The 21,872-nt window shown below is 33.8% G+C and overlaps 2 protein-coding genes across 14 annotated transcripts in view; both read left to right on the top strand.

The window, feature by feature from the left end:
- The window catches only part of LOC126838674 (uncharacterized), a 156,352-nt gene extending 145,083 nt beyond the window's left edge, over positions 1-11,269 (top strand). For 3 of the 9 annotated variants that reach the window (XM_050573287.1, XM_050573294.1, XM_050573295.1), the window contains 13 exons: positions 1,657-3,077; positions 4,532-4,604; positions 4,684-4,724; positions 5,169-5,351; positions 5,551-6,499; positions 6,708-6,936; positions 7,000-7,145; positions 7,218-7,607; positions 9,593-9,802; positions 9,888-9,950; positions 10,031-10,332; positions 10,447-10,598; positions 10,748-11,269. In XM_050573287.1, the coding sequence (XP_050429244.1) occupies positions 1,657-3,077; positions 4,532-4,604; positions 4,684-4,724; positions 5,169-5,351; positions 5,551-6,499; positions 6,708-6,936; positions 7,000-7,145; positions 7,218-7,607; positions 9,593-9,802; positions 9,888-9,950; positions 10,031-10,332; positions 10,447-10,598; positions 10,748-11,050 (4,462 nt within the window). In that variant the 3' untranslated portion in view covers positions 11,051-11,269. Of the gene's footprint in view, positions 1-1,656; positions 3,078-4,531; positions 4,605-4,683; positions 4,725-5,168; positions 5,352-5,550; positions 6,500-6,707; positions 6,937-6,999; positions 7,146-7,217; positions 7,608-9,592; positions 9,803-9,887; positions 9,951-10,030; positions 10,333-10,446; positions 10,610-10,747 lie in introns of all 9 variants that reach the window. The other 6 variants (XM_050573291.1, XM_050573290.1, XM_050573289.1 and 3 more) reach the window with 6 other exon arrangements.
- A 3,599-nt stretch (positions 11,270-14,868) lies between these two features.
- LOC126838379 (carboxypeptidase D-like) lies at positions 14,869-21,233 on the top strand. 5 transcript variants are annotated; one of them, XM_050572751.1, is made up of 12 exons: positions 14,869-15,008; positions 15,421-15,604; positions 15,832-16,110; positions 16,491-16,618; positions 16,684-16,835; positions 16,898-17,085; positions 17,421-17,501; positions 17,906-18,082; positions 18,372-18,490; positions 18,771-18,950; positions 19,684-19,812; positions 21,118-21,233. In XM_050572751.1, exons 3-12 carry the CDS (start codon positions 15,918-15,920, stop codon positions 21,202-21,204), a joined length of 1,434 nt encoding a protein of 477 aa, XP_050428708.1. In that variant the 5' UTR covers positions 14,869-15,008; positions 15,421-15,604; positions 15,832-15,917; the 3' UTR covers positions 21,205-21,233. The 5 variants fall into 5 exon arrangements, with proteins under 5 accessions (XP_050428708.1, XP_050428703.1, XP_050428707.1 ...); XM_050572746.1 differs by lacking the exon at positions 21,118-21,233 and having other exon boundaries at positions 19,684-21,111; XM_050572750.1 differs by lacking the exons at positions 17,421-17,501; positions 21,118-21,233 and having other exon boundaries at positions 19,684-21,111.
- The last annotated feature ends 639 nt before the right edge of the window (positions 21,234-21,872 follow it).

Raw genomic sequence — 21,872 nt, 5'->3', positions numbered from 1 at the left:
ATAACAATAGAATAAAACAAATAACAGGCAACAGCTGACTTCTGTTAATATTATCAAGATAATTGTTCGTTTTAAAAAAAAACTACCAAACAACAATATTTATACTCGATTGCTTTATTGTTAAAACGACGCAAAATAAATTATTATGACGTTCTCAAAAATATCAATAGCTTAAACATGTACAAAGTTTTTAATTTGTATTACATAATATGAATTAAGTGAACGCCACGCATAGCAAATTTGGGAGATAAAACAGCGTTTTTTTTATTGAGGTACATTTATCATACATATTCAAAAATTGTAATAAACATTTAAAAAATTAACAGTACATAAGTTTTAAAGCCAGGGTATACATTTTTAAAAAAATTTTATTCATGGCGTGTACATTATTCTATAGAAACATAATTAGCTAAAAACGACCAAGCTTTTTGAGCGCAATTAGAGTAGAATCTAAAGAGACTTTAATACAGTAAAAATCATAACTAGCATCCCCAAAATTGTTATATCTATTTAAAATTAAAACTAAAAACAAATCAATAATTTTTTTTATTTAGTAATTTATCAATGCATCTACATATTTGAGAACAGGCTAACAAAATAAAAAATAGATTTTTTTTTTCAATAACTATACTCTGAAATATTTGGGATGGCCCGTGCTTTTACATGGAAAACATCGTACGAGGACCACATGATTTAGAGGACCGACAAAGAGAGACCTGTCTGAACCGTAGCAAAAGCACGACTAAACGCCGCTGTGGTATTCACCCTCCGTTTTCGGCGTGTAACACCACGTTTGTACGATTCAAGCATAATTTCCCACGGTAAATAGCGGTGGCAAACGACAGAGACAGCGGCAATTTGTCAGTGTTGGCTTAGATTCAAAGGCGCCCGCGGTGTCCTTTGATCCAGGGCTGTTTTGTTCGGTAATTATTACCGTTTACTTGCCGTAAGAAGAAAAAAAAATCTATTATTTTTGTGGACGCTATGCACTTCAGCAATAGCCGGAAATCTGTATGTAAACATTAATTTATTATCGCCGTTAATCCACGCAATAATGTTTACAAATCAGACTCCGCTACCCACTTCTGCTAGTGGCCGGTTATTATTATATTTTTCCATAGCCAATATATTATTATGGCGGACAACCCCTTGGATGTAAGCATTGTTCAAACTTGATAATTCTACCCTCGTTTCACCACCCGTCGCCGTCTTCCGGCGCGGATCACGCTATCTCGAGTAACGTTTTCATCTCTCTCTTACTCTCATTATGAAAATCGCCAAACGGGTTTTAATTAAAAAAATACTTAACGGGCCGAGAAAAACTGATCTCGAGCAAATTAAACAACCAATTCGTGGGCAACGGGAAGAACGTTATTGGTATTTTCCCTTTACTTTTTTTTTCTCCCCGGGAGAGAGTAATAATTAACGAACAAATAATAAAAAAAAAAAATAACAAGCCAACAAAGTCGAAAACAGTTAATCAATTTAGAATTTAATAGTCTATAAAACACCCCACTCACGTTTATAATTAACATTGAAGCGAAAAGTATTAATGTTGTAATATCTAAATTATTATTTCCATAATAAAAACTATACCTATTCCGATCGTGACTCCGACAGTGAAACATAACTTAATGTCTATCCTTCTGATTTTAGGTCCGCCCAGCCGTCTAAACGAAAATCCACGAGCGACGGCCAAATAACCGCGGCCAAATCACAGTCGGCGGCGGACGAGACTTTTTCGCACAAGAAGAGGCGTCGCGCGCTTAAGCAAATGCAAGAGATGCAGGCGGATAAAGAAAAGGCGTCGACCGGCGAACAGGAAATCGGAAATGGCGGCGCTGCCCAGAAAACCATGGTATTGCCAAAGAAGAGGCCGATCGCAAACCAGACGACAGGCGGTGGAAACGGAAACACAGCAGCCACCACCGTAGGATTGGCGCCGAAGAAGCCGACCAAGGCCGCCGGCGATGAAGCCGTGGACGACGAAACGCTCATCCGAGAAACGGAGGCGGCTCTGAAAAGTCTGTCCGGCGGCTGGCCGGGACCGCGACATTCGTCGTTCTACAGGAACGGACACGACGACGATCGGTACGAGTCACCGGCGTTCGTCAATCTGTTTGACGAGAAAAAGAACATTCATCCGGCCGGAGCGACGGCCAAAGTAGACGAGAACAAGAACACTTGCGACGCGTCCGCTGAGGTAAAGCCGGAGTCGCCGCCGCGCCGAGAAAACGCGCAGGACGCCACGGCCAAGATCGACAAGGACGGAGACGCCGCGCTACATTCCAGACAAAAGCCGGACAAGTACGTGCCGTCCAAATACGAACCGGACTTTAACGAACTGGTTGACGACTCGTCGAACGAACTAGAGATCGACATGTCCGCCACCGGAACAGGCGACAAAGACGAAGAGGACACGGCCGGCGATCGGCTACGGCGGAAATTAGACGTGGACAGACGCAACAACAACAACAACAACAGTCATATACGAGCCGACGAAATGACGCTTAAGTCGGAATCTGGAGCTGACAACGTGTACGACGTGTATCTGATGGACAAGACGGCATTTTCCGCGTTCCGGCCCGTCACCGGTGTCGAGGCTAAAGATACTGCGCGATTGGACCTACCAACTGCGGTCGGCGTGGCCATGTCTCCGCTGGGCCCGTACCCACCGGCCGGGGCCACTTTCGTAGTCGGTTACACCGGTCCATCGACGACAAACGTATCCGGTCACGCGTCACCGACAAAACATTCGTCCGGTGACGGCGCAATGGCGGCCCCCGTCAAACCGGTCAGCGTGAAGCTCGAGGACGACACCGCGACGGACAAGCCGGATATGTCCGGTGTCGTAAGCAAAATGGATTCTCCAAGCCCGTTGTCCAAACAGTATACGATACTCCAGCCGGCGGGGGCCGATTCTAGGGCGGCGACGGCTCTGCAAGACGTGGCGCGTGAAGGCGTACTGGGCGCGTCAGTGGTGAGCGCTGCGGGCAGCCTGTCACCGCGAACAACCGCCGGAACGCCTAAACTCAACCAAGTGGACGGTATCATGTCGGGCTGCATGAACAGTAAAGGTACGTGATTCGTTTATTACAATATGTATTCTTATGACCGCGAATATAAGTTCTTGCGGAATTATCTTGCCGCGATCCGTTGTCGGCAATCAACGCAGTTTAGTACTAATTAACATTCAAGGAGGATTGTTGCTATAGTTGACATCGGTACTGTAGCGGTATATGCGTGAGTCGGCGGATGAGGAAGGGAGGAGAGCGAGCAACTGACTGCCGGGGCGCTTAAGAGGACATCTCCACGCCGATCACGTGCCGATTTAACCCCAAACACGGCGAACGGGTACAAGTTGTTAACACTCTGCCCTCTCTTTTATATTATAAAAGACCCTATACCAGACCCGCACAGTACACACGACTCGGCACGGTTTCCGTTTCATCAACTTCCTCTTTTCTAAGTCGACTCACCGTTTCTTAGAATTTATTACACCGCCTATACCCTCTCTCTAGTTACTCGTTATCTTTAATAAATCTCACCACCGCGTCTGAATGGCGTACAGAAAAAACACGATATAGTTTAAGCTACCCTGTTGTGGGATTTACATAATGCTTTCACTATTTAGAATTCCTAAATAATAATATCGTTTTCGAGTACGCGGTTATACGAATTACCTCCACAAATTATACTGCCCTAAACGTGGTATATTTTTTTGAGATTACAAAACGAATACAACGATATCAGTTATAATGTAAAATATTATTGTATTCAGTAGCATATTACATATACGCTTCAGCTAATTATCATATAAATTAAGTATTAGATTACTACTTTAACTGGATTTTATACACTTGTATGTAATATACTCAATTTTAACGATGACAAAGTACGTTATCTTTACAGGGTTCTTCTTTGTTCTATTGAAAACAAATGTTTATAGAAATTTTTAACAAATGTCGGTATTCAATGGGGGGAACATTATAGAGAGTTATAAAGTTTTATGTTATCCCCGCGTCGGCTAAAATTGCATGTCAGTTTATCGTTATTCGTTTGATATCAGATCAATAACATTTTACTTGTATACACCAATTCCTTCGACTCTTAAACCTTTCTTTCATTCGATATTTTTTTTTTTTTTAATTATAACTTATGGGTGTGAATGATTTTTAATTATAATTTTTCTTTCCCCTGCGCAACCAGAGCGTTAAAACGATACAGTTTTTAATTAAAAAAATAGAAATTATAAAATATAATATCGCGAAATAATAAAATTACGGACCAAACACCCTTTCTTACTTCGCCGGCAATCAATGTTCCTTATCTACCCATTCAGCAGAATACTGCAGTCGGCGCCTTTGTGATCGCCAACGCGAAAAAAAAGAACTCGATTCTTATACATTTTTTCTTTTGTTTCGAGTAAGATACAAAAAACGACATTTCTCCTCCGTTAAAAATTACGGGTCTAGAGAAATACACATCTGGACAAATTGCAAAATAAATCGTATTTTCTAATTGATTTCAGACGGAAATAAATGTCCTACTCCAGGTTGCGTGGGCCAAGGTCACATTACTGGATTGTACTCGCATCACAGAAGGTAATTACTTTAAATATGATAGTTAATAATCATTAACCAGTAGGTCATATGTAATGTATTTTTCTGCTCGCACACGCAGCTTGTCGGGATGTCCCCGCAAGGATAAAGTAACGACGGAGAGTAAGTATACCACAATATTACTTTTGAATAACTAAAAACAACTACATCATGTTTCATAATAATACATAATATAATACATGACCATGTATTATCAGATCTTCATCGCGATGAACCCATGCGGAAACGTTTGACTGTGCTGGGGGTAGAGAGCTGATATACACACACCACTTTCCGTGCGTCACATGCAACATTGTATTTCCAGTGGCTTACACATTATTTTTTTAAACAGCATATTATACTAATTCTAGTTAATGGCCCTGTCCGAATCCATACACCTCTCACTCTCTACCCCTTCTTCATCCTTTCTCCATCGACATTTTTTAATTTCTAATATACACAAATGCTGTTGTACGTGTAAATATTACATATAAAAATATCCAATGCCAATATCAATAACCATTGTGGTCTGTGTGCGCGTAAACTCATTCCTATTGTCTTGACCAGTTCTGGCCATGCACGAAACAATATTGAAGTGTCCCACTCCCGGATGTAACGGTCGGGGACATGTCAGCTCCAATCGAAATTCACACAGGAGCCTGTCCGGCTGTCCAATCGCGGCGGCTAACAAACAGGCACAACGGGAACGACAGAAAAAACTATCACAACAGTACATCGCTGCGCTAACAGGTATCCCCCTATAATATATCAGCAATCTACTCTCAGCAAAACAACAAGAATAATAATAATAATAATAACCCTTTATCATTATTCAAGTATAAGGGCGTGTGTTTATACTGTATAGTACAAGTGTATATTTGTGATCGAAACTCGAGTTAAATTTTCTCTAAAACTTTACTTATTATTATTCTTATTACTTTTTTTATAGTCTGCAACGACGGTCTGGAACAGTACAAGCACTTGAACAACATCAAGGAAACGTACCAAATGTACGGAGACCACTGCGGCTCGGCAAGCGGTTCACCCACGTCCGAATACCTGGCCACGTCGTATTACGGGTCACCGGCTGTCAACACTAAAGCCGCCATGAAGCCAAAGATATTATTGCACAAAGAAGACGAAGAGGATGAGAAACCAGACACGAAGCAGCTGCACTTGAAATCCGAAATGGGATGTTGCGACAATACGGCGGTGGCCACTCCGACCCAAGAGGACGGAATGGCCATCAAGACGGAAATGCATTCGACGGGATCGTGCCGTTCGGTAACGCCTCCGTGTAGTCGCCGCACGCCCATGGCCATGTCTTACGACCACTGTCACGACTCCAATTCGTCGTCCATGTCAGGCAGTATGGACGTCATGAACCATCACCAACAGCAAATTCAACAACACGGCGGTGGTATGACGACGCCGTCGCCGCTCCAATCTCAGCAACAACATAATTCAACATCGTCGACATCATACATGATGATGGACGTCAACAGTTCCCGTCTGCAACACAGACCGTACGAGACTCAACAGATTAACGGTAGTGGAGCCGGTAACGCCGGCGGCCAACAACAAGACGCCATGTACAACAGAACGGATCGCAGTTACACACTAACCAACATCAACAGGCCTTCGCCATCGTATTCTTCCGATATGACAACGCGATCGTACGACGCGAGACCTCCATCGTACCCCAACTCTTTAAACGGCGCCACCGTTGCCGTGACGGCCGCCACGTACGCCGACCGGTACGACTCGGACCAACAGTGCCAACGTTATCCGTCCGAGTACGGAGACGCCACTACCATGTATCAACCGCACCAAATGATCATGAAACCAGAACAACCAGTACAAATGGATGACTCCATCGAACCACCGCTATACCCGAGGTACGTGCACTCATAATTAAATATTGTTTTTGATATACGTACACACCCTGGCTCATGCGGTTTATACAATTTCTATGATCAATTATTTTGAGAATTTCATTTAGTTTTGATTAAGTGAAACGCCCTATTTATATAAATTAAAGCCTTAAAGCCTATGACTGATATTAACTAAATTTATTACGTTTAATAAATTATTATTGTTCATTAGGCCTTTATATCAGTACGATGCCACCAATACGACTACGTCTACAGCACCGGCCGTTCAATCAGGGTTTCCTACGGCGGCAGCGATCAATTTGTCGGTAAAATGCATCGCTGCTGCGAGTTCCGGGATGAAGCCACTTCCGCTACCGCTTCCACTCCCTCTAACCCGTTCTCCGAGTGCCGTTTCAGTGATGGACCTGTCCACGTCCAGCGTAACGTCGACGAGCCCACAGGTATGCTTACTTAAAAATTACCTGTGACTGTATCTCTATAATTACGGCATTCGTGGTTTACAGAACGCCACATATTCAAACAGCCTGAGCCCACACCATTATGCGGGAACCGCCGGACACCGCACTAGTCCAAACACTTCGACTTCCAGTCCACAAGTCGCGCAAGCACCCAGCCCTCAAGGTCAAACTTTAGATCTCAGCGTTAGCCGGTATAGAACTTATTGATGATGCTGCTTATAACATGCGATTAATATATACTATAATGTCCGTAACGGTTACAGGGCACCTGGAAGGCTAGTGTTTTCTGGAGGAGTACCTAACGGGTACAGCAGAGAGTCGACGCCCGAAAGTGGAGGTTCTCACTACATGGACCATTATAGGGACGTTAACGGTAATGATCGTTGTTATTATTCTCCGTCTGCAGAGGCCGGCCGGAATTCTAATGGTAGGCTCACCGTAGGTTATACGTCCTTGAGTCCTCATCCCGGATATCCAATGCCGGAGTACGCCAACGGATACTCAACACCGTACAGCACATCAGCATACACTTGTGGCTATTCGGCTGGTGCTTACCAGCAGGGTGCACCACCCAACGGGTTCTCGCAAAACCCGTGTTACAGTATGCCGCCACCTCAACAAGACAAGCTCTCCGTTTCGTCCAAAGATGACAGGTATTGTGAATGTTAGAAAAAATGTTACTTAAACCAATATCAATGTGCGACTTCAGCCGTATTAAATTAACTAGGTGACAATTACACAAATATATACGTCATAACTCATAAATATAAACACAAATGAAAAAATAGAATTTGAAATATATATATATATATATATTAATCATAATAACGCAACCACGCGTGTAACGTATTTCTTGCGATCGGAGGAGTTGACTGAAATAAGTGTTGATAATAATTAGATAAGGATGAAAAAAGATAAAACTTGTAAGAAATTAATATCATGTATGTCATCTTAGAATAGGAAAACGCCCAGCTTAATCGGAGTTTGGACCACTCTGATAAAATGTATGTCAACAGAAGTATAATTCACATACAAAATCATATACGCGCCTGCTGAAAGGTTAAATCCATTCAGAATTTTTTACGTATTATTTGTTTTTCTATAGTCAGTCGAACAAATTCTTCATAAGTAATCAAATAAAACACGAAACGAATCAATGCAAAAAAACAAGTATACATTTGGATTACCAATTTCTGGCTTGCACGACAAGTCAACTTGGCAAGACTTCGCACAAAAGTTTGTTGAACTCTTCTGATATCTTCTTCAGAAACTCGAAGCCATCCCGAACTTTTATGTTTACATAAACAACATTGATCACGGAACTTCTGATACTATCGCCAAATGTTGTTGTCGTTGGGATCGTCGACACCGTATTTACGATGAAATGCACGCTAAACTGTAGTAACTAATTTAATTTACGCAAATTCCAACACGCAAAACAATTTTTGTTACGGCGTCTCCATCGCGAAATATTGACCTGGCAATGTAAATTTTATTTGTCATGGATGTCTCTTAGATAACGTCGTCATACGGACATTCTCTGAATTTTGTCGATGACGAAATGAAACTATAAAATCTTAGATAATGTACTAAATATTTCGGTAGGTGCCGCGTTTCTGTGCTGCCACTTATGAGATACAGATTTTCAAAACCTAAATTTTCTTTTCTAGGCACACTTTATTACGAATTTTTCATAAATTTTGATACATATTGTAAGTATGAACTATGCTATCTTGTTTTGTATCGGTATCATAGCCATAGGTAAAACAGACCGAGTTAAAAAAAGTACAATTAAATAGTTTATAAATTAGTTAAAAAAACTAAAAGAAAAGAAAGTAAATGTTATAAATTGGTTGAAGTATAGGGTTTATTTGAAATATTTACAAGGTTTATAGATATACATAATATATTTACAAATTAGATTTGCCAACGTTTAAGAAGCCTTTCATCTTCAAAGGATGTGTTGCGTGCTGGTTAGGTCTACTCCCTCCGCTACTGCCTGTAGACTGAAACGATGCTCTCCGCTGTCGTAGTTTACAATATATACGGTATATATGGCGATGCGTGGTTTATCCTCACTATTCTTTTCTTGCTGCCACCTTTTTGTTTGTCGTTCACCGCCGCTGATTCTGCCGCCAGCTTCTCCTGTCACGTCATTCTCCCTTACCCATCTTCTTATCATCTTTCACTCTCGTGTACTTCATCCTGATTTTTTCAGTCGTTTTACCCATAAAAATATTTCAAAGTATATGTTGTTAAAGATAAATAATATCCGAATCGTTATCAAAAAATAAAGTCATTGAAACCATTATAGACATTTTTTATCAACTAGTTCTAAGTGTCCTAATATCTTAATTGTTCATTTATATTTCCGTCGCTACAAATAAAATAGTGATAACTAAAAATTTATTATTTTTTTCATTAGCTCTTGATTTTATTTTTACAAAATAACAATTTTTAACTTGTAACAGAAAAAATGATAATACGTTTTTAAATCACTATTTTGTTTGAAGCGACCGATAAATAATTTAGAAGGTTTGCATATTTTGTTTTAAATCAATGTTATTTCTATACGTAAATATAAATTATGTATAATTTTACACGTGTCTTAATTACATATTTTTGTGTAAATATATAGCATTTCTGTTTGTGCCAGAAGCGATCGATCTTCATCGCAACCAGGAATATCATCAACGCACTCACAGGAATTAAAATGCCCAACACCAGGTTGTGATGGTTCTGGTCATGTAACTGGCAATTACTCTTCACATCGATCGCTATCTGGTTGCCCTCGTGCTAATAAGCCAAAGAGTAAACCGAGAGACGGTCAAGACTCTGAACCACTTAGGTTAGTAATAGACAATAGTTACTAGTATAAAAACTGATGAACATCAAATGTAAAAGCCTATTTTCTAATATTTTATAAATTACAGATGTCCCATACCCGGTTGTGATGGATCCGGCCATGCTACAGGAAAATTCTTATCTCACAGAAGGTACACATAATAATCATCTATTTTATAAATGTATTGTTAATATATAAAACTTATGATTTTTATTACGATTATAATATTAGTGCTTCTGGTTGCCCAATTGCAAATCGTAATAAAATGCGTGTACTTGAAAGCGGAGGAACTGTAGAACAACACAAAGCTAATATAGCAAAACTTCAACAACAGCACCATCAACAACAGTCAGAACAAACTACATGCGAGCCATCACATCACAATACTAGTCCATTCCTCCACCGAGGTCCACCTACTCTGAGCGTATGTCATCCGTCTACTCCGAATTTGGTATCCAACAAGAAACCCCTTTCAACAAATGCGGCTGATTCATTGTACCATCATATGTATGGATCAAAACAGTTACATAATGGTAAGAATAGTTTTAAGATTGTCTTTGGCTGGTAAAATTGTGGGATTTTTATAATTTATTAAAAAGGCAAAATGGTGAGGAAGAGAAAGGTTTTAAAAAAGTTGTGGGTTTTAGATTGTAATATGGGGAACGGTGGTGAAGATCTGTTTTCTTTGGACGCTGAAATAACAGAGTTGCAACGAGAAAATGCACGCGTCGAGTCTCAAATGTTGAGATTGAAGACAGACATCAATGCTATGGAGGCTCACCTTCGACACGGGGATAAGGTAGGCCCAAGGTAGTGTCAATCATTCCAAAATTTCCGATACAAATCGTAAATTAGAAAATAAATATTTGGCCAAAACAAAAATATTCCACAATTTTACCAATTAATGTTAAGTATTTATAACATCTTTATATTATTATAAATTTATAGGAAACACCAATCTTATCTCAACGACAAAGTTCCCATTTGAATGGGTACTATGAAAATCTGAGAAGCAATATGATGTCTTTTTTGGAACAAGTGCGTCATCCCGACATGCAGTCTGACTCAGAAAAAACCCAGGAACAGTTTGACAGTTGTTTGAAGTTACAGAATTTGTGCCATAATCCAAACTCAGACTATACAACTTATAATAATTTGACCCCAACTAAAAACCAAGAAAACCGTCCTGTGTATGAAACTGTAAAAACAGCAATGCAGGACTATAATGTTCTACCGCCTACAGCCATATGAAATCCATCGAATCAAATCATACTTGATACTTGATCATAAAATAATATAGCTAATATTATTGTTAAATTTTCTGAACATATTATATTTTAAAATTGTAAATCGGTAGTTTATACCAACGTTTTAATTTTACATTTGGAATTCAGTGACCAAACATGAGTAGACTTTTATACTTATTTAAAGAAGTATATTTAAATATTATTCTATCAAAAATACTGTTTAATAGGCTTAATCAATAGTATTGTCATTTATAAGACTTCTATTTCATTGGATTTTTTTTTCATGCAAATTTCGTTATATATTTAAACTACTAAGAATAGCCATTTTTTTTATGAAATTTCAATATTTATTGCAATATGTGTGCAAATTTTGTTTTCTTTTTTAAAATAAGTTACATTAATTAATTTGTAAATAAAAATCGTATACATTGTTTTGTTATCCCTTAATGTAATTAAATATGGTGAAATACTGTTCCTTTTATTATTGTTTTCTTATGTAGACCCATTTTAATTGAATTCAAGTTTTAGTTCTCTACATTAGTTATCACTTATATTAGTTTTGTTATTTTATTGTTTTGTTAAGTTACTTTATTAAGAACTGTTAATTTTGATAAGACCCTAATGTTGATTTAAATATCTTAATAATGTATTATACATTGTATTGTATGCGTCAAATATCAAATAACGATAATTATTATACAGTACTCAATATTTGTGTTAAATTATTTTGTTCCTTATTTTAAAAAAAATAGAATTTTAGTGAATTGTAAAATTGGCACCAAACCCTATATTGAGATCAAACCAGTGCCTGACTTAATTTAAACAAATTTTCCATTTAAGGGTCATAATGCCCTTAAATGTAAGTGCCAAAAAGTATAAAAAATATTGTCATATAATAAGCTTACACAAAACAATCGAAGAAAGTGGAGACGAAACATAATAGTGTAACAAGGTCACAGATCTATATCAATTATATTTCAATATTTATGAAGAAAAGTTGTGTAAATACATTGAAACCGACGCTAAATAGCCTAATAAAACAATTGAAGAGTGGAATCAAAAAAAGGCTTTAAGTGCCATTTTTTCCAAAAATTATTTTTTCAGCCAAAATGGGTGTATGTTCCAACGACAATGTAACGCAACAAGGCAGACATTTCCTTGTCGATTGGCACTTACAGCCTTTTTTGATTCCACTCTTCAATTATGTATTCGGCAACTTCATTATTGTATTAATAAAATATCACTACATTTTTTTTATATTGAGATTTCAACAAAAATTTCTATGCCACAATTGCTAATATATTGGAAAATATTTATAATATTATATGTTATGATGTATAATATAGTAAGGAATTGCAGATTTTTGTATTTTTCCTTATTTATAAATTAATGTTGATATTAAGGGGATTGCATGCGATCTTTTGATTCATCATGTGATTACTTTTTAGACCAAAAAGCCAGACAAATTTTCAACTACTTAGGATCTTAGATCATCCGATTTTAATTCTGTAAAGGTGTATGAGTTCATTGGCAACTTTACCAAGTTTTGTAGGAAACGGATATTAATTGTTTTTCTTATTTAAAAAAATTTGGTTTTATATTGAAAAATTTTTAAATTAAATTTATTTAATTTAAAAAAACTGAAATTCTTAAATGAAAATTGGCTTTCTACATAACATAGTTAAGTAGCCAAAGAACTCGAATCTTATTACAGCAATGAAATTGGATTATCCTAAATAGTCGACATTTTGTCTAAAATAAGCTAAAAATGTATTTTACTCACAGAAAAAAATTATAAAAATTAAAAATAAATCCTTGAAAGTTAATACAAATTAACATGATCAAAATTTATTAAAAGCCGATTTTTTTCTTAACTATTGCCTATATAAAACTCCTTAAAAACAGACTGCATGCATGCAATCCCCTTAAAGGGGCCTCTACACTATAAGGCGCTTTATATAGGCAATTTTTTACTAAAATTTAACAAAATTTGTGAACGTACTTTAACGTACACAATTACCACAGAAAAGAAGGATCTATTTTGATACTTAATTTTATTTTTAACTACTATAACGATATATTTTTGTACGAAGACGTATGTTTCTACTTCGAACAGAACGTTTTTAAAAATAATCTGATTTAAGTTTTGAACAAACCTTTAGATTTTTTATAACATTTACAAGGTATCGATCGTGGCAAATTATTATTAGTTAATTAACAATTTCTATGTAAAATAGAATATTCTAATATATTACAATTTTTAAAGATTTTACAATAACATTAAAAAGCTAAACGAAAAATTCCCATTTGACGACTGATCAATTCTTCCATAAGAATTATTCTATCAAATGTCTACCCTAATCATCTTATCTTGGAAGCACTCAATGAAATAGGAACTAAAACTACATCTCTAATTACCCACATGAAAGCCGTATTTTCAATAGAACAATTTTCACACATCTTAAGCTTTAGAAGACAAGTGTGTATTAACCCTGATAGTATAGTCCCAAATCCCTTTGCTGAATTACAGTAACCGCAGAAAACACTACGTTTCGAATATTTATCACTGATGACTCTGTAACCTGCTTTCAATGTCATTAAACTGAGCATTTTTTCAACCAGTGTACCAACATAATTGAACAAATAATAATTGATAATGCCATGCCGGATAACACTAAGAAAACTCCTAACCTTCCAGTACCTCCAAATTTAGATACAGAATCAACTACTACTTCTCCTACTCTAAATACTCCAAAGGAAAGTACATCCGAAATGAATCAGGAAAGTGCTACTAACATTTAAACACCTGATTCAATCCAAAGTAAACCACTAATATTAGATAAACTTAAAATGTCTAACAATAATTAAAAATATACTTTGATTGGTACATTATATCAAAATGACGCAGGTGTAGAGACCCCTAATTGAAACCGATTATCGTGTCATGAGATATTTTCAGTTTCCATCTTAATTATTTAAACAGTTTATTTACACGTATTAGGTAATAAAATATTTAAATATCGTCTTACAAGTGATGTGTTAAGAAAAAAGTACTTAAATCGATACATAGTTTTTTTTTATACTTACATTTTTTTATAAACATTTACTTTTACTTTTTTGATAAAATAAAATATTATAGTTTCATGTATAAATAGTTACCTTGTTTAACTTAATCGTTAATAATATTAACCTAAACGGTCGGCAATTATTAAAAATACTACCTTTTCGGTATACAGAGTGCCGACTAACACCGGTATCAAATATGTCATATTACGCCAATCCTACTTTCTTGTTCTCTAAATATTAAATGTATAAATTAAGGTATAAATGCACTATGTTGTTTTCTTATTCAAACGAACTGTATGTTTTTTTTGTCAATAATTATCTTATCTAAAACCGTGAAAAAAATGTAAGTTATCTCTAAGTCAGATGACCTAAGTCAGGAAAACTTAAAAATAATTAAAAAAATATGCACTATATGCATTCATCGTCATCACAGTTTTTATTGAAAGTAACATTTGTCAGTTACTGACAGCTGTCCAGTTTGAAAGAACGGGAAGTGAATATAGGGAAAATAGTTATCAGTATACCGATTAAATTATACTATACTAAAAAATATCAGATTACTTATTTTTGTTATGAATAATATATCAACAATTATTAATATACAATTTTCACTATCTTTGTTGTTTTTATTATTATTACTCGTATATTGTACACAAGTCCTCCCTTTAATAATGATAAATGAGCCCACGCGTCCCGTTTTCAGTGATAGTTTATACCGTTCATTTGAGCATTAGTATATTATTGTTCTATAAAGCAGTTAATATAATTTATAATATTATAAACAATATACACAAATAAATGACAAACATTGAACTAACGTGCTGATTTTAAATGCTAAATTTAATAAAAATATGTTAATGCTCTCAATAACGGCTACTTTTTTTTTACTGTAAGATGTAAGTATGCATTCTACATATTATTTAGTAACAGTCATGTGGGCAACGTATGAAGTCAATTTGTTAGCCTTTACACCGCGTCCCACGGCATTAGCCTATGGGAATATCTAACAGTTTTATTATGCACATCAATCTTTTTACCAATAAAATTTGACAATTTTATTGGAAAATATTTATGAGTGGGACACAGCAATGCCTTTTCCTACTGTACATCCACTATATCACGACCGCGCGTGTATATATATAGTGCCACAATGACACGTGCCAGTTTCATTCGACCATAACCGAAAAAGCTCACAATAATATTCTAATAATTAATATATTTAAAAATAAAATAGTAGCTTAAACGTACAACCCGTTATTTCTAAGTTTTCATGAACCTTAGGTAATTGTAATTTATTTGTTTTTGTAGATTTTTTTCAATTACACTCATTGCGAACGAGAACCATTGAATGTCTATAATACTATAGTCGACAAGTAGCTCAATCAAAAACAGGTCGTTGAAGTATAATATGACTTTGTTTTATTCATCTGTAAAACTGCTTCGCTTTAATTGACTATAAATAACATCGTCGGGTTGCCAACGTGGTCATAACGTATGTATAATTTTCTTTAACGTGTACAGAGTTACCTACTTACGATAGCGCATAAATTATACAAAACTAGTTTGAAAATATTTAAATATTATTTTATTGAAAATATTAAAGAGTTTCAGCACATAAAACACTGCACACGTGTGCTTTAATAATTGTTTTGCTATTTTATGAAATCTACATAATGTACGTATACTAATAATTGTTTTATCCATTTTTTTTTAATATAGACATTTTACGATCAGTTTTTTCGTTTTAAGAATGTAACTCTAAATATAAGTAGTTCGTCGATGTCGTTTAAAGAAAAAACATCAAAATGGGACTTCGCACTTTGACGGTTTCTACATTACTCACGATATCAATCATACTAAAGAGTTCAGAAGTCCAATCGAACCGACTTACATTTAATAAATATCATGACTATGTCGATTTAACGAAGTTCGTAAAAGCAATAACAGAAGAATATGCTAACATATCTTCGTTATATTCAATTGGGAAATCAGTACAAGGTATACATATTACATGTTTTTTTATTAATTTTACAATAATTTACTACTTGTAATAATATTGTTGTTAATTGGTACAAAAAGACCAATTATATGTCATTCTGAAAATCGTATATTATATAGTTTGCTATTTGATTGAAAGATACTAAGTATCTAAAACTACCATAAAAAAGTACTGAGGTTGGACACAATTACATTTTTTTCTTCATTTAGTTGAATAAAGATATTTGTTGAATTTTTTTATCTAAAATAGCTATTTCTTCGAAAAGTAACTGAATTTATTAATGACCCGTTAAAGTTCAACCAATATGTATAATATACATAGTGTTATAATTTAAATAATTTTTAAAACAATTACTTTTTTTCTTAACCAATAAAAATAGGTCGTGAGATCTGGGTCGTCAAGATAACGGCTGCTGATAATTTAATAACAGTGCCCAATGTTAAAATTGTTGGAAATATACATGGAAATGAACCTGTTGGCAGAGAACTCATTATACATCTTATAGAGGTATATGTTTTTTTTACTTTTCCTGAGATATTCAATTTTTAATGGCAAATTGTTTTATTTATTAGTACTTATTAAATGAAAACACAAAAAATGCTACAATTAATAATATACTGCAAAACACAGTTATCCATTTATTGCCTAGCATGAACCCTGATGGATTTGAAATGTCTGAACCTCAACTATGTACTAATACCAAATCACATCGTACGGGCCATAGGTATTTTATCTTTATCTCCTTTAAATCATTTGTTTGATAAAATCTAAAACATTTTATTATAGAGGAAATGCATATATGGTTGATTTGAATCGTGATTTCCCAGATATATTTTATTTTAAAGAAAAACCATTACAACCAGAAAGCAGAGCGATTGTGCAATGGTTGAAATATGTACCATTTGTTATGTCTCTTAGTTTACACGGTGGTTCATTAGTAGCGAACTATCCTTATGATAGTTCTCCCGATTCACGTATGTAGATTACAAATCGCTTATAGTCTTATAAATTATAATTCATATTTCATCAAAACGTTTAATTTTGAATAAATTCTTACAAAATGCATTTTTTTAATTTACTTTTTAATATGTGTCAACGTTGTATAAATTATTCTTTATTATTTGTTTGGAAGTAATAGTTATGCTAAAATTATATTAACTAAGTATAAAATAAAATATCATGAAATAAAGTATTTAAACAAATAAACTATGAAATAGATTAGTTTACATTTTCATTACCTAAGTATTTACTTTGCAGTAACATGAATATAATGAAAAACCATTTTTATTTGTATTATGTTTTAATACAGTATCATACAAGTTGGAGAAACTAAATGAAACGTTACAAACCAATGACATAATGCAACTTCATTCACGACTATTAGCCATTGGTAAACTAAAAATAAAAAAAATGTTTTCCAATTATTATCGCATGAATAAACTAAATCGACAATTTTAATACAATATAATAGTTTATACACATTTTAAAATTATTAAATTACCGCATTTAGATTGTAAACCTAAACTTACTTATACAATAAACTGTAAACTTATAATTTATTATGTTATAAGTTATTTCCAATAATATAATTGGAATAATAGCATGTTATCTTTTATGGTTTAATGGTATTTTATAAAACTAATTACTAAATAACTATCATCTCAAATAAACATATTCTGTTTAGTTTTAACTTATCATTATTTAAAGTTTAAACGCACAATACTTAAGCATTACTAAATATAAAAATTATAATTTAATAAGAAAAATACTAATTTATTTTGAACTAAATTAAAGATCCAACCCTGAATAGCGAATTTGCTGAAAGTCTTACGGCCGATGATGATGTGTTCAGATATTTAGCCAGTGTATACGCTAATAAACATCCAAAAATGCACCAGGGTTATAGTTGTGATGAATCCGTTACATTTAAAGGTGGTATTACCAATGGAGCATCATGGTACGAAACTTCAGGTAAAAGCTTACTTTATCTGATATCCTGTAATGTAGTATTGTACAACATTAATTAATTGTACAATTGTAACCTTTTACGTATCGTATGAAGAAGTCATGAAGATATCATATTATTCTTTATGTTATTCGAAAATAATTATAAAACTACCAACACGAAAAAAAGACCATTATTAAAAAAATCTTTATTTAATTAAAAAATAGTAATAACTAATTTAATTAATTAATTTAGAGATATTCATTAAAATAAACAATTACATTTATCTTATAATAATTTTTTTTTTTTTTTCAGGAAGTATGCAGGACTACAATTATGAAGTATTTAGCTGCATGGAAATTACATTAGAGTTGTCTTGTTGTAAATACCCACCACCTTCAGAATTAATGTCTTATTGGCTTGATAATTTAGAAGTAGGTTGCTATCATTTACAAAAACTGTATAATGACCAATTATATTATACCAAGCGATGTGAATTGTGATCTTCAAAAAAATGTTTAAAACAATTATAAATATTATTTTCTGAGAATATAAATTAATTCATTTAAATTCATCATCATGGTCGTCAGTGTCTCATACCATATAGGTATCCAATTTATAAGACAGTACTGAAAAAAAAACTTATCTTCGATAAAAAGCTGAGGAAGTTTGTATCGAGGTGTTTTACAATGATGTGTTCTTTTAATGTTTTAGCCTTTACTAATTTGGATTCAACAAGTTCATAGAGGAGTTAAAGGCATAGTCATGGACCGACAAACTGGTGCGCCAATTGCAAATGCAAACTTAATGATTTTAGGCAGAGAACACACGTTTAATACTACTGAAAATGGAGAGTACTGGAAAATACTACTTCCTGGAGTTTACAAATTGCATGTTAGTTAATTGTAACATAATAATATCACAATAGTTGCTTAAACGTGACAACATAAATAAGGAATATATATTTACAAACAAGACAATACACATTTTGTAAATACAATCAAATATTTTTTCGACAAGTCTGGACTCCAAACTTATTTCAACCGATTTAATTTTTTTTTTGTTATACATTATACCATCTTCTCTAAAAAGCCATTTTTTTTATTAATTTATTTTTTAACTTTAAAATATTATAAACGTTTATATTTTTACTTTTTTATAACTTTTCCAATATATCTAACTATTTTTTTAATAGCTTAACTAAAAATCTGCTTTTACCCGGGTTATAGAAAGAAATAAAGTTCACATAAAAATTTGTCTTGTGATATGCCAAAAATGGACTTCTACAAAAGTAATTTTTAATTAAACACCATAACTCAGAGAAAAATTATTACTTAAAAAGTTTTATAACTAGGAAAACTTAATATATTTATTTACCTTAAAATGTGTTAGCATGTTTTAAATAGCTCCTATAGATCAATATTTGTAGGATATTTCCTATTTTTTGCTAGTGTATTATTTTATTATCCTCTATCCTTTGCCCTATAAGAAATAACACTTTTGGTTCCCCCTAAAATGTAATTTTTGTTTAGGGGTCAAAGATGGTTAACTGTAAACACACACCTAGTCAACCGAATTGGTTTTATATGCGATATAATAAATAATAAACTAAAATATTATGTTTAAGGTGGACGCTCAAGGTTATGAAAGTAAAACAATTCGATTTGTGGTACCTGGCACGTTAGACCCGAACAAAGTAGGCAAACCATACTCATTGAATATAGTTATGGAACCGTTTCGCCCTCAACCGAGCACAGTAAGGAACGTTAACTCCTATTATGTGGTGTCCAAAGGTGGTGGTAAACTTAACGAGTCTATATCTGCAGTAATTACTCAGTCGCAAATAGACCAATCTACAGCTAACATTTATGAATTTGTTTCGGAATCGGATGTGGATGATTTTGCAAACGTCGACTACACCGTTGACGTGGAACCGCTACAGGTGTTGTCCAGCTTTAGCAACCGTAACTTAGCTCGAAGCTTTATGGTGTACGCAACAGTGCTTTTACAAGGGTTCTTAATGACTGTTATTATTTTTGGTGTATAGTATTTAAACGACTAACAATTGTGTATAATTATCAAACGAGTATTTTCCAAAGCGAACTCCATCATACTAATACGAAATATTAAAATAACTACTAATATTTTAGTTGGTTCTATAATTATACAAATATTAAACGGCAATACTTATTTGATAAACAAAATACTTAAGTAATATGCTTTTTATCAAACCTAACACTAATCATAATTTAAACGCTACCAATTTTAAAAATTAAAATCGTAAAACTACTTTTTAATTTTAATTGTAATCCCTCTTTCTTTTTACTTATAAATAGACTTTAAAAATATTTTTACAACTAAAACAGATAATGTAGTAATTTTGAACAAGTGAATTATACGTTAGTAACAATTAAAGGTCTAACCATAAAGATTAGTGCGCCAAAGTAAAAAATATTTAACGACTCTAAATCGCGCTGTTGCCAAAAAAAAATTAGTTTAACTCTTAAAATGCTATTAAATATTAGACAACTACCAGTGGGTAATATCATTGAGTATATATTGTATATATACTATATATAATATATACTCAATGGTAATATCTATTAAACATGAAACAATGAATACAAATTTAGCTAAAGGAAAATAGCATTACGCTAGTACAATTAATACGCGTCACTGGTCACATATGTTACTCATTAAATCGACGACATTGAGACACCATTTTATTTGTATACAATAATAATAAACAATTTTTAATAATACCTATATAACATGCGTTTTAACCTATACTACCTAGTACCTAGGTATACCAAATAGTAATTACTATCGTAGTTTATTCTTATATAATATAATTATGATAATGTATGCTTGACACTTGTAATGTAGTAGTATGTAATTTAACAATCGTTAACAATTAACATACAGATACAGCCATACAGGCATTTAACAACTCATACATCGTAAACAATGATTAAAAATTATTTTTCAATGTATTATTACTATAATAAACTGCAATGTATAAATAAGTAAGTCTTATTTCATATGACGTACATTATTTCAGGCTTCAACATTGTCACCATCGAGACAAAGTCAATATGTTAATAATTTTGTAAATTTTTTTACAATAGTAGCTATTTTAATAATGTAATATTATGTATAGTGATTAGTGTATGATACGAATAACACAATATAAAGTACTAATTGTTGGTTTTTTTCTACTACAACTAAATTTTACCTAATCCAATCTTATGCGGGTCTTAATCACGTTGTTTAAAGGTTCGACAGGATTTTCACGGGATAACTGTTAAGAACGTAAGGAATATGCCATTTCTCCAGACAGTTTCATAGGCCGCTGTTAGGTTAGGTCTATAAATGTAGTAGCAGTTTTGTCCCTATCCTAAAACCTCCTTCAATACATTAGTGACAGGACCTGGTCGCAATAACTTTGAGTTGGCCTAATTGCAGCTTATATAATTGGAAGTCGAACGTAATCATTGACATGACTCCATTGTATAAGAGCCTTTTGAATAGTTTGTAGTAAGTACTTAGCAATGCAATGAATTTTATTCAAATTTCAAAAAATGACTCTGGGTACACAATTTTTGAGAAATTTAGGGGAAATATCATCAACACTAGCAACCTTTCCATTTTTTGTGCTATTTATGCTATGTTTTCTTAAAGGAGCTACACTTCTTCAAAGGAGAAATAACCAAACCTATTAAATGTCTATACAAAATAGACAAAAACTTATAAAAAGTTTAAGAATTTCAATTTCGACTTTGTAAAAATGACTGATAAATAACTGACTTAAATCTG

The sequence above is a fragment of the Adelges cooleyi genome, unplaced genomic scaffold (genome assembly GCF_023614345.1).
Source record: "Adelges cooleyi isolate 19-005CV unplaced genomic scaffold, UGA_ACOO_1.1 ACOO_flye_CR_arks_rails_tigmint_CR_PRNA_30, whole genome shotgun sequence".
NCBI classification, from domain to species: Eukaryota; Metazoa; Arthropoda; class Insecta; order Hemiptera; family Adelgidae; genus Adelges; species Adelges cooleyi.
This window is presented reverse-complemented; position numbering and strand designations above follow the sequence as displayed.

Coding starts and splice junctions, on each gene's coding strand:
- LOC126838379 (XM_050572746.1), top strand. CDS start 15,918: ATGGGACTTCGCACTTTGACGGTTTCTACATTACTCACGATATCAATC. Junction 16,836..16,897: donor TCACATCGTACGGGCCATAG/GTATTTTATCTT, acceptor ATTTTATTATAG/AGGAAATGCATATATGGTTG. Junction 17,502..17,905: donor TTCACGACTATTAGCCATTG/GTAAACTAAAAA, acceptor ACTAAATTAAAG/ATCCAACCCTGAATAGCGAA.